Raw genomic sequence first — 13118 nt, 5'->3', positions numbered from 1 at the left:
AGTGCAACAACTTTCACCCTTGAAGCAAAACCTGAAATCGAAGCATGTTGAGTAAATTGAATGAGAAGACATGGGAACATTGAGAGTGGCAAGGGGTTGGCATAAGGGGAGGAGGAGGGCAGCAGTGAAAATCTCCCCTCCATGTGATATTCACATTCATCCTGCAGAGGTTTCAAGTTAATCAGGCTGATGGTCTATGGAGATGTGACCTTAGCTTATCGATGTGGTTGATTTAGCACCATTTGTTTGAGCCCATCAGAAACATTGCGTACATTATGCACAAACAATCTCGTCATTACGACGACCTCCATTTCGTCCTTTATGTCAATCTCATTCCCTCCTTCACCAATTTTGCTTTCATTAAACGATTCTTCAAAAAAGCAAGCACCACAGCTCATAAACAACAATAACACATAAAGATTGTAAGACGAGTGGCAACTAGATCAGTTTAGATAGTGGCAACTTGATCCCATGTTCCATGGGGATGGGTTGGGGGTGGGGGAAGTTGAACCAATCTCTTGGAATTGCTCCAAGAAGTAAAGCTGGGACGTTTTGATTTATTAAAATCATCAAGATGGGAATCATTACGTTGTGCCATGTAGCTGTGGAGTAAGAATGCAATTGAGCAATACATGAACACAGGCATTAGACGGCAATGGAAATGCAGAAAGAATCACTCACTGGAGTTGAGGGTCTGGCGGGTTTTGGCGCTGGTGCAGTATGCCTCTATGACCTTCAGAATCTGTGTGTCTTCTTCCAGGGCCGCTGCCGTACCTGAGCGTAGGGACAGGACATGGTGCTACTACAACTTGGTCAAACATTCAGAGCATGCTTTCTGGTGTACAGACTGTGGGCCATTTTACAGACATTCACAAGCAACCTCAAGCGAAATCACAAACACCGAAGAAAATCTTACTTTTTCGCAGCAACCAATCTTCATCAGATGGTTTTCGGGCTTTCCGCAGCAACTTCTTCACCGTTTTGGGGCTTTTGCTTAGCTCCTGCATAGATGCAGACACAGCTAGGGCTCTCGTGTCTGACAACAGTTTAGAAGAACAGGCATAGAAAGCCTGACGCTCTTACTACTACATATACTACTATACTACTACTACTACTAGACTATGCAGAGCAAAAGTTGCAATTTTTTTTTTTTTTAAAGAAGCAAACCTCCTTGTATATGAGCGCAGCAGATGGACGAACAGGAGGTGCAGGGCGCAATGAACTCAACCCCCACGGTTGAGAAACTTTAGCGGGAGCGAGCCCCCCTGTCTGGGCTGCTGCGGCTCTGAGACCACCATATGCGCCGGCAACAGGCAGTGTGTGGTAGCCAGGGTTCATGGGTAGGACATTGGACTCGTGGAGTTTGCTTGCTGGTGGTGACGATGGCAGCTGGGAGCACAAGAAAATAATATTTTTTTTTAAGCAGATGGTATGCATGTTACCTGCTTAAAATTCTGTGAATTTATTTTACACTGGAACTGAGTTTTTGTCCTTTGTTGCATAGGATTAGCAGTATGCAATGCATGGACTTAACTGGATAATTTATAGCCACTTTGGGTAAATGGGGCTAATTGGATTTAATAAATTACATTGAAAACTCTTGTCAGCAGGAAAGAAAAAAAACGTTTTGCACTTGTGAATCTTCAATGTGTTATGGAGAGAACACCAGAGCAAATGTAAAATTCTTCACTCATCAGAATACTAACTGGATTAAAAATACTCAGAATACCAAACCTGTAATTGATGCAGTTGCATACAAGTTTGCTTCAGAAGGGTAGCTATCTCTGGTATTTTGAGTTAAAAAACTGTGTCAGGAGTTCCCAGTAATCTTTTTTCAAAGGCAATAATTAAAATTATAGACAAGTTGTATACAAGTTGTATACAAGAAACAAGTATACAAGTTTGTATACAAGTAACAAGTTTGTATACAAGTTGTATACAAGAAGTATACAAGTTTTGTATACAAGTTGTATACAAGTTGTATACAAGTTGTATACAAGTTTTGTATACAATATACAAGTTTTGTATATTTTGTATTTCCCCATTTTTCTATCCCTCCGACCCATATTTCATTCGACCAATTCCCACTGCTCTATCCCTCCCACCCATATTTGGTTCAAACCAATCCTACTACTCTCCTCCCCTTTTTCTTCATGCGACCAATCCCATCTTCGCTCCTCCCTTTACTTGCCCCTCCCAATTATTTATTTTGTTCCCAACTGATATAAAAGACATGTTGTGAGCTTCAGTGGCAAGATTTTCACTTGGTTGTGAATAACTGCATGTTGATATTGTATACTGTGTATGCTGGTGTATTTGGTGTGTCTTTATGACATTTTCTTTGATGTACACTATCGGTCAAAAGTTTTCCAGTTTTTTATTGAAATTTACGCAGTTTAATGTCTCAACGTACTCTGAAATGAAGCAAAGAACAAATAAACAATTAGAGATAAAAAAGAAATCAGAGAATCATTTTGTTTAACAAAATTTAATTTAAATTTTTGACTCGGCAAAGCAGCCACCTTTTGCAGATATAACTGCCGAACACACTTGTGGCATTCTTTCTACAATGGAAATCAAATATTATTCAGGAAGCTCTTCCCAACACTGTTGCAGAAGTTCGCACAAATGTGTTGCACTTGTAGGTTGCTTCGCTTTCACCCTTCTGTCCAGTTCATCCCAAACCAGCTCGATGGGGTTTAAGTCTGGAGACTGTGCTGGCCATTCCATGATTGGAAGCCTACAGTCTTGTTCTTTTCCTCGAAGGTAGTTTTGACATAGCCTGGAGTTGTGTTTAGGGTCATTATCTTGCTGTAGGATGAACCCCTGACCAACTGGGCATATACCAGAGGATATTGCATGGCGCTGCAAAATGCTGTGGTAGCCCTTTTGGTTCAGGGTGCCAGTCACTCTGTGCAAGTCGCTGACTCTGGATCCAGCAAAAGAGCCCCAGACCATCATGCTTCCTCCTCCATGTTTGACAGTTGGTGTCATACACTGAGGAACCATCCTTTCACCTACTCAACGGCGTACAAAAACCCTGCGTGTTGAACCAGATTTCAAATTTAGATTAATCGGTCCATAAGACCTTCTTCCAGTCTTCAGTAGTTCACTGGTGGTGCTTCATGGCCCAGGCAAGCCTCTTTTTCTTATTTTGCCATCTTAGCAATGGCTTTCTTGCTGCCACTCGACCTGTTAAAACTGCAGCTCGAAGTCTTCTCTTCACAGTTGAAACTAAGACTTGTTTACTTTGACCAGTGTTAAGCTGTGCTTGAAGCTGTTGTCCTGTGAGCTGCCTATCACGCAAGCTGTTGACTCTCAGAAACTTGTCTTCTGATTCTGTTTTGGCTTTGGGTCTGCCAGACCTCTTCCTGTCAGTGTTTCCTCCAGTTTCCAAGTGCCTTTTGAATGTGTAGGAAACTGTACTCACTGACACCTTGGCTTTCTTTGCAATTTATTTGCAATGATTCTATGATTTCTTTTTTATCTCCAATTGTTTATTTGTTCTATGCTTAATTTCAGAGTACATTGAGACATTAAACTGTGTAAATTTCAATAAAAACTGGAAAAGTTGAGGTGTTCTAAAACTCTGGACTGGTAGTGTACATCTCTACTGTACTAGGATTTTCACTTTAGGACTTTGACTTAGGATTTTGTTGTGTATCTTGCAATGTGCTCTTCTTGATTTGCAGTGTGCTCTTCTTGATTTGCAGTGTGTTCTTCTTGATATGCAGTATGTTCTTCTTGGTTAAGAAAGGGTTTATTGTTTCTTACTGTGCATCTTCTTGTAAACAAAAGTGAGATCCTCCTCGGGAATTAAAAATCTGTCAATCCTTCTTCTGAGAAAAGGGTTGGACATTGAATTCTTGATTCATCAATTACTTCAGGTCTAAAATTCCTCAACAGCCACCATATTTGTTTCAACACAAAAACCTTTAAAACTTCTTGAAGTATGTCCTGGTGATCCTCACCAAAATCAGATTACCACTCTTTCCTTCAATGCTTCCGAGGCACTCGGTCAACCATAGGAGCACCAATGGCCTGAACACAAGGGGGTCTTCCTCCAAAGGGGGGGGGGGTGGGGGGGGGACAAAACCATGTCCTCTATTACAAACACCACTGGGGACGTAGTGAAGCAATGGCCTGAACACGATAGGGTCTATGGAAAGAGAGTGGCAATCATATTGTTATGGACCGCGGATAAGATGTTAATTTGCCGAGCGGATGGCGCCGTGGCCCGAACCGTTTTTACAGTGACTAGACCCGATTCTGAACGTTGGCCAAATCGTGCCACAGATATTCAATGAGGAAAAGACAAAGACGACGCGGATGTGAAGAAGAAGAAGAAGACAAAAAGGGTTTGAAATACGAATATGATTTATTTCTATTTACAGGACCAAAGAAACCAAGGAAGAAGGAAAGATAATAAAATAAAGACAGAAGGAATCCAGGAGACACAGTGCAATGCTAGCTTACCTACAGTCTTAATTAATACCCCAAGACAAGACACACAAAACAGACTACGAGCAAACTCATACGAATGGTGATATTGCAGGCAGGAATGGAAGGACTGGAAGGAGAGGAACGCTCCGCTCGAACCGGAGCACGGTCGGCCCGGCAGTCAGCAGCCGCCACCCTTCCTCGATCGGCACGTCCAGCCGCCGCCGTCAACGCCCTTCCTCGATCGTGCGGGCTGCCGCGATACGTGCACCCTGGCGGTGCCAAACTGCTGGTGGAGCCAAACTACTGGTGGGGCGCAACTCTTTCTTTGCACTTCGCACTTTGCACTTGTTCTTCTGCCGTATCTCTGACTCTCCTTTCAGCGATCCTTGGTGTAACTCTTCCTTTCCACTTCTTACTTCGCACTTCTCTTGGCCTCCTTCTCATCACTCCCCTCAAAGGTTTCCGCGTGCGCTTTTTATAAGCCTGCCGGCGATCAAGCCGCCGGCCTCCAGGACACGCCCATCGGTGAGCTCGCCTCGGCCCCGATTGGTCGACACGGGCCCTCTGGCTCCACCCTTGATGACGATGGGCGGGCACGCCCAGGATTCGGCAGCTCCTCCCCCTTCTTCTCCAAGCCTACCTCGTGGCTAATGGAGTTGCGGTGAATGCAGTTGGCAATTGAGGCTTTATTAATTGAAAATGAAAGGGGATCTATCTATTTGAATTCGGTGCAATGGAGTGTCAATTAATGGAAGACACGGCCTTAACCTACATAGAATAAGGAAATAAACTACCAACAAGGAGGAAACCTATGATTGGCTAAACGTGATTGTTTATGACCTAATTACGGGACGCACTTTGACCTTTATACACAACTGGAGGAAGGAGGGTCCACAATAAAACAATTTAAAAAAACACAATCCTCATATCCACAACAATATTGTCACGCAACTGCGATTAACATCAGGGTTGCAAAGGCCGATTACGAGGCTTCAACTCCCGAGGTGAAAACTCAATAGCGGATTCCAAATCAAAGCGCGCAGGATGGAGGGGAACGACGAGAGCCCCGCAGCCTTAGCTATTAAAACCAAACACCCAGGAAGACTGCGTTCAGATATATGTACAAAAATAATACAAGGATTTATTAATGAAAAGCAAAGACAGTGAAAAAGCACGCGCCGGTAATAGAATGTCCTAATCGGGACGTCCCCACACACACTTCAGATACAGACGAGGGAATTATGAATTAAAGAAAAGAACACGCCACGTCGTGTACAGTGTACGTGGAGCTCGGCCTTATCTTGTCTTTGTCGTCTTGGTGGCTGCCATCCAACACCGCTCCTTTCCGGCCCGATCGCACACCACGAGGTCCCTCGCTCCAAGTCCCACAAGGCCTCACTCCAAGCGCCACGAGTCCCACGCAGGCTAGCGGCTCCACACGAGGTCGACTCGGACCAACGTCCTGACGCGTCTCAAACCCAACTGCTCAAAACGGACTCGGGCTCTGCACTCGAACTGCTTGGGCTCTCTGCGCTCAACTCAAACTTGGTTCAGCGCACCTCCGGACTGCACTCGTATCAACTCTCACTCCGGACTCCACCAGGATACTAACGATTCTCCTCAGACTCCACCAACTCCGGGCTCATATGATCTGCACTCCACTTGACTCTGTTCAGCGCACCTCCGAACTCCACTCTCGAAAATGGCGTCCCGTCTCCACTGCCGAAAATGGCGTCCCGTCTCCACTGCCGAAAATGGCGTCCCGTCTCCACTGCCGAAAATGGCGTCCCGTCTCCACTGCCGAAAATGGCGTCCCGTCTCCACTGCCGAAAATGGCGTCCCGTCTCCACTGCCGAAAATGGCGTCCCGTCTCCACTGCCGAAAATGGCGTCCCGTCTCCACTGCCAAAAATGGCGTTCCACCCTCGATAATATCTCCGGCCGATGACGTCACATTGGCGCACTGCTCTGCCAATCAGAGCCTCCCACGACTCGCCGGCTCGTCCAGGTCACGCCCTCTGCATCACTGCCGCTCTCTCCACTCCTGCTCCTTCTTCATAACACGTGCTATGCGAGGTTGGTAGGCCTTTCGGAGGTGTAAATGGTGGCGGCCAATTGTGGCAGTGTTCCAGCCCGATTTCTTCCTAAGTCATGTCAGGGGGAAGGGCGTCATTTAATGTTGTACTAAAGGTCCTAACTAATGCTTATGTGGTTTGCAGTGCCATAATGGACAAAGGTGTGACTACTAGGTGAGACTCACAGGGGCGTTATCTTTAATCCCTAACTAACTATCACACAAATCTCCTGGTAGATTCACAATCATACATCTTATCCCGACAAACGCCTAAACATGAAGAACTTATTACAGGTAGATTCCCTATCGCGACAGTCGAATACCTACCTATACAGATCTACCTGGCTCTAGATATTGCTTTACCCCCAGACATAACAATATGTTTGAGAAAATTTCATGCTCAGTCAGGGTCACCCAGATAGCTCAGATGGCAGAGCACTGGTATGGTTTTCCAGAGGACCTGGGTTTGATTCCTGCTCTGTGCATGTAATTTTCCCACATAAATCAATTTAATTATTTAATCCTGTTCATTAATCTAATTGCTTCACTACGCCCCCAGTGGTGTTTATAACACAGGACATGGATTTGTCCCCCCATTGGAAGAAGACCCTCTCGTGTTCAGGCTGTTGGAGCTCCTATGGTTGGCAGTGAGTGCCCCGGAAGCATTGATGAAAAGAGAGTGGCAATCATATGTGTGGGAAAATTGCATGCTCAGTCAGGGTCGCCCAGATAGCTCAGACGGTAAAGCAGTGGTACGGTTTTCCAGAGCACCCGAGTTCGATTCCTGGTCTGGGCGTGTAATTTTCCCCACATTATATCAATTTAATTATTTAGTCCTGTTCATTAATCTAACACAAATTATTTTCGGATTATCCTTTTCAAATGTCATGTTGGACTCCACTCGACTACAAAACCTGATTCCCTTGCAATCACTGCCTTTGCTCACACTGGGTGCTCCTGTGGGCTTCACTACAACACAGCCTCTGGCCTGCTTCTGCAGGTGATCGGTCCATTCCTCACGCTGTGGGAAGCTCCGGCAGCACACCACAATCCGCTCAATCATGCTGCCTGGAACACACAACGAGCAGAAGTGAGGCTTGAGAAAAATATACGTCTCCAATGAGACTCGACTTTCACACAACTAAAAATAATAAAAACAATTTAAAACAGCAAAGCTTAATGTTAGTTGCTCATTTTAAAAACGAGTACGGCAAAGAAACAAAAAATAATTACATAGTACAAAGATTGCCACCAGACTTTATTCACTTGTTATAATGTACAAAGATAACTAACCGCTTATTTCAAATGCATTGCGGACAGCACCCATGTCTTCGAGTTTGTTGACAGTCAGACCAGTGAGTGGGAGCTTACCCTAAATGGAAAACAGGAGCATGATGAAAAGTGATGGCAAGTCAGTTGGTCATCCACAAAAAAGTGCAATTTCAAATGAGAGCATTAGTTTCTATATTCCTAACCAAAGCAAGTACAGAGTGGCACACGACATGATGACCTATTTAGCTCCACCAACAAAAGGTGGATGGAGGTTTTGTTTTCACCCCTGACTGTCTGTCTGACTGTTTGCCTGTGAACAAGATATCTCAAAAAGTTGTGAACGGATTCGGACGAAATTTGGTGGAAAGGTTGTGTGTGTGACATGGAAGAAGTGATTCACTTTTGGTGAAGATTCGAATCCGGATCCGGATTAGAGAATTTTAAAAGTGATTTTTCACCATTGAGTGATAGGGCTAAAACCAATACATAACATATCTCAAAAATTTATGGACGGATCTGGACGAAACTTGGTGGACCGGTTGGGTGCGTGACAAGGACTAATCGATTCGATTTTGGTGAAGATCTGAATAAGAATTCGGATATGAGAATTATTTATTTTCGAAGCGATTCTTCACCATTGAGAGATCGAGCGAAAAGCGATATATAATATGATATTTAAACAAGACCGGAAGTCTAACAGTGACGTCGCTAGGCTTGTAAAATATTATATACCACAAACACTATTATTAGCTTTTTAAACAGTCGCTAATGCTGATTATAACATTGAACGAAGAAATTTGGAGGAATCCCGACATCCCTGAGGTAAGCTTTACTTACAGAACTGAGCTACTGTAATCTATATACCCCACAAGGGTTGGGTAAATAACATGACGCTTCCTGCCGCAAAAGTGGTGTTTTTCGTAGCGGCCTTTTGAAAACCAGCAATTAAGGTTTTGTTTTGAAAACCACAAATGAACCCACTTTTCCTGCTGTCTAACACGAAACTGAAAGGGAGAAAGACTGGGGTGTGTTCATTTACCAAGCATCTAGCTAGCGCTTGCCAAGCCAGCCGTTCCTTAACGGTTTTGAATGGAGTGCTTGCTCGAATGCTTAAATCAAATGGCGATCTCTCCACAAGAAACTTGGTAAATGAACACACACCCAATGTTCTTGAGACACGACCATAGATCGACTGTAATCTATATACCCCAAAGAGGAATGACCCTTTCTGCCGCTACCGTCGTGAGCGGGTGTACTAGTAAATTAAAATGTCGGTCGGTGGAGTCAGCCGTTGTAATGACATCACAGACGTAATGACGTAGCGTGAGGGCCAGACACAAAACTGCCGCTCCTTTAATATATTGAAGATGACTATGCTTTCGATATTTGATGATCATTTTAACAATCGGTTTGTTTGTGTTTCACACTGAATGAAAAACGTCAAGGTAGAGCATGGCGATTGTGATATATGACAGGTCCAACAATATGTTCGGCCTGAACGACATCGGAGTCAAAATGCCGGAGTGTGGAGAGTCAGCCGTTGTACGCCGTAATGACATCAGACGTAATCACATCACCCTGTCATGTGACCACATCCTCAGCTCTGATTGGTATACGTTTGAGGGGACATACATACATGCATACAGACGGACAAACACTGTTCTAGACGGCTTTGCCCGATGGGCTTCGCCATAAAAACTTATGGACAAGTTATAACTAAACTTGGGGGATGAGTTTGTTAGGTGATGAGAACAAGCCAATTCGATTTCGTTTCGGGTCCGAATCCAGATCTGGCCTATCAGTGGATACAAAACAAACTGTTCAGCGTGGCGGAGGTATGCGCTCTACTGGATACCATTCTAGTTGGAATTTCAATCGAGAAGTTTTGATGTGGACAGTAACAATGTATTTATCAAGTATGAACAAAATTAGTTGGGGATTTAGTTGTTGTGGACATGTTCAATATGACCACTGTTTTGCTCATACACTTTCTGACAACTCGCGAACGAAATTATTTACTACTTTTGCAGCACATGTCCTTGTCAATGGAGGTGCACAATTCCACAACTTTCACACACAGTTCCATGAGAGTTTGTGGGTCTTTTGTAAACACCTTATTCTTCAATTGCCCAGAAAATAATCATAAAGAATTAAGTTGCCTCTACAAGCAAGCCACGTCTTTCCACGCTGGTAGTTTTCTGGATACATGAGAAGCAACGTTGTCTTCCAAAATTTAATCAAGTCAAGGACAACTCTTGCAATGTGGAGTCACACCATCCTGCACAAACGATCGAATGCCAATGTCTAATTTTATTGGCTACAAACATGGTAAGAACACAAAAACCAATGTCGTTTTGAAACGTGGCGATGCATGATAAACAGTCCTGTTGATGACCATGAACAAGTCATGTTCCAAAATGGACTGACATCACACATGCATACACCATCATAATCATTATTTTTGGTGCCACCCTGTATGTTAGTTATATATACTTTAGGAAAAGATCTGGAAAAAGGGTTACAACTCAGAATCCAGGACAAATCAGAATCTCAGAATCCACTCATAAATCAAGTGAAGAAAGCATTAACTGCAGATTCCAGGACATTTTTTTTTTTTAATATGCAAGCATGTTCAACACAACACATTTTGAAACACAGTACAAATAATAAATATCCACTGTACACATTTCATCCCAATACATGGAATATCACAAGAAGAAGAAGAAGAAATTCCATTCAGTTTAATCAAATTCAAAATGCAAGAATCCAGATCATTTAAAAAAAAAAAAATCTGATGTACTGTATTCAGACATTTACTTATTCTTCCTACCAGTGGACAAGATGCATAATGAGGCTTCCACAAAATCATGTTGGAAACATCTCTCACTACAACTACAACAACAACAACAACAACAACAACAACAACAACAACATGCATGTTAAGGCCATTTTCCCTGCTAGAGCAGGGGTTAGCCTATCTCACTCACTACAAAGGGCAAATGTTAAGAGGCCAGAAAACGTGTGCATCCTCCATGCAAATTCCTTCCTTGGCACAACTGAACTCCTATCAACATACAAGGCATTCCCCGGCAGCTTGATGGAGTACTGCTCTTTCCCCTCTGGGCTGGCTCCCAAGCCTCACATCTTTCTCAGCTTGACGCCGTGGAAACCAAGGCTTTCAAGATCATTGCAATCTCTCGCGATAAACCTGAATCTATGTGCCTATCGCTTCGCCATCGCCAACATGTCGCTGGTCTCTGTCTACTTCTGCCTCATTTCTGGACTTGCACCCTCTGCTCTCTCCATGCTCCCATTCCCCCACCCCCTCCAATTATCTGCAAGATGCGCACGGTCCACCAACAACCCGCTCCGAGTGAAACTGCCTAAATCCAGAACCAATGCCACCTCCACTCTTTTAATCCTCTCTTTTCCCACCAATGGAACCACCTTCCACACTCTCTTCATTCTCATTCTTGCCTCCGGGTCTTCAAGACAGCTGTTCACCATCATCTCAAGTCATCTCCCATCCAAAGCCATGATCTTTTCTACACAAGTTAAACGACCCCCACCCTTCCCAATTTTTTTTTTACTTGCGTATCCATCTTGTCAACCCCTTGCATTATCCCCTCATCTTCATCGTAACTTTCATCCCTCGTTTGTCCATCTCCATCTACCTTCACCCTCCACCCTGCTGTTGGCGTTTTCCCTTTCTCATACTGTTCCCTTTGTCATGTTATGTCCTGATCTGTTCTGTGTCCTAGCTCTTCCATGAGCCGAGACCATGTATTTCATCATGTAGTAAATCCCAAATTGCACAATCGCATACCTGGTAGATGAAGCCACTCATGCAAGGACTGGCTGAGAGCAGCAGTAGGACATTTGGGAAAAGAACAAGGTATCTGTCATTACACTCCTGCACAAACACACACAAAAAAAAACAGTTATACATCACTCAACACCACTGCCATCTTCATGGAATCAATGTGGGGTTGTATGTCTTGCCAAGCATGAAAATCTACAGCAGTGGAAAGAAACTCAATGTGCGTGCGTGCTTGACTGCAATTGATTGCTAAACTGCTGCACATAAGTAGTTTAAAACTGGTGCTTGTACTCGGGGTGTCGATTTTTCGTGGTGAAAAAAAACCCCCCAAAAAACCTAATCATAGCCCGGTGAGTTCAGGGTTTGGAGAGCACCCCAATTGTCTCTACAAATCCGTATCGTATAAGCGCCACTTTGTGGAAGCCTGACTGCATTACAAGCCATATATCATAAATGTGGGGGGAATTAACCCATCTGTAGGGACAGGTTCTTTGCTAGTCCTTAAAAGGAAGATAATCCTCGAGCTGTTGAATCAATTACCAATCGTCCAAATTCGGGACTTGGCAACAACAAAAAACGTGGGAGAACAATAATTATATAGGGTGCTACAAAATAAAATTTACTATGTCTCCAAAAGATTGTAATAACAATAATAATAAGTGGTACATACGTCATTGCCGGCACATTGCACCGAGGCTGCCGACATGTAGAGTACAGCACCGAATGAGGACATGTCAGCACCCTCCCAGTTTCGAATCGGCTCCGACAGGACGTGGAGCTCCAATTCCCTGCGTCGACGGACTTCACTGCATTCGGTCTAGAAGCAGATGACATTGTGTTACAATGCACAACTTCAACATTGTACTCATGTAGAAAGCAAAACCAAAACATGACACCGACCTACAATGCAACATTGCCAAATATGAATATTTAAAGGCTGCCGCAAACAAATGGCTTAAAGTAAAAACAATGGCATCAATTCATCATAATTAGCTACAGTATTGTAAAAGTACATACAGTACATTCAGAAAGTATTCAGACCCCTTCACTTTTTTCACATTTTGTTATGTTGCAGCCTTATGCTGAAATCGTTTAAATTCATTTTTTCCCTCATCAATCGACACTCAATACCCCATAATGACAAAGAGAAAACAGGATTTTAGAAAGTTTTGCAAGTTTATTAAAAAGAAAAAACTGAAATATCACATTGACATAAGTATTCATACCCTTTGCTATGACACTTGAAATTTAGCTCAGGTGCCTCCCATTTCTCTTGATCTTTGAGATGTTTCACATCTTGATTGGAGTCCACCTGTGGTAAATTCAATTGATTGGACATGATTTGGAAAGACACACACCAGTCTATATAAGGTCTCACAGCTGACAATGCATATCAGAGCAAAAACCAAGCCATGAGGTCGAAGGAACTGCCTGCAGAGCTCAGAGACAGGATTGTGTCGAGGCACGGATCTGAGGAAGCCTACAAAAAAATTTCTGCTGCATTGAAGGT

The 13118-nt window shown here is 43.6% G+C and overlaps 1 protein-coding gene across 6 annotated transcripts in view; it reads right to left on the bottom strand.

Moving 5' to 3' along the window:
* The window catches only part of LOC137435318 (rho guanine nucleotide exchange factor 7), a 118089-nt gene that overhangs the window by 24312 nt on the left and 80659 nt on the right, over positions 1 to 13118 (bottom strand). For all 6 annotated transcript variants that reach the window (XR_013624534.1, XM_068129000.2, XM_068129005.2 and 3 more), the window contains 7 exons: positions 12279 to 12425; positions 11615 to 11701; positions 7810 to 7888; positions 7463 to 7584; positions 1168 to 1389; positions 917 to 1001; positions 682 to 774 (listed from right to left, as the gene is read on the bottom strand). Coding sequence is in view for 5 of the 6 variants with exons in the window: in XM_068129000.2 (XP_067985101.1) it covers positions 682 to 774; positions 917 to 1001; positions 1168 to 1389; positions 7463 to 7584; positions 7810 to 7888; positions 11615 to 11701; positions 12279 to 12425 (835 nt within the window). In the remaining variant the exon portion in view is untranslated. The remainder of the gene's footprint in view (positions 1 to 681; positions 775 to 916; positions 1002 to 1167; positions 1390 to 7462; positions 7585 to 7809; positions 7889 to 11614; positions 11702 to 12278; positions 12426 to 13118) is intronic.

This window comes from Myxine glutinosa, chromosome 9 (assembly GCF_964187855.1).
Source record: "Myxine glutinosa chromosome 9, kmMyxGlut1.1, whole genome shotgun sequence".
Lineage (NCBI taxonomy): Eukaryota > Metazoa > Chordata > Myxini > Myxiniformes > Myxinidae > Myxine > Myxine glutinosa.
The sequence above is the reverse complement of the archived record's forward strand: the minus strand, read 5'-3'. Positions and strand labels throughout refer to the sequence as shown.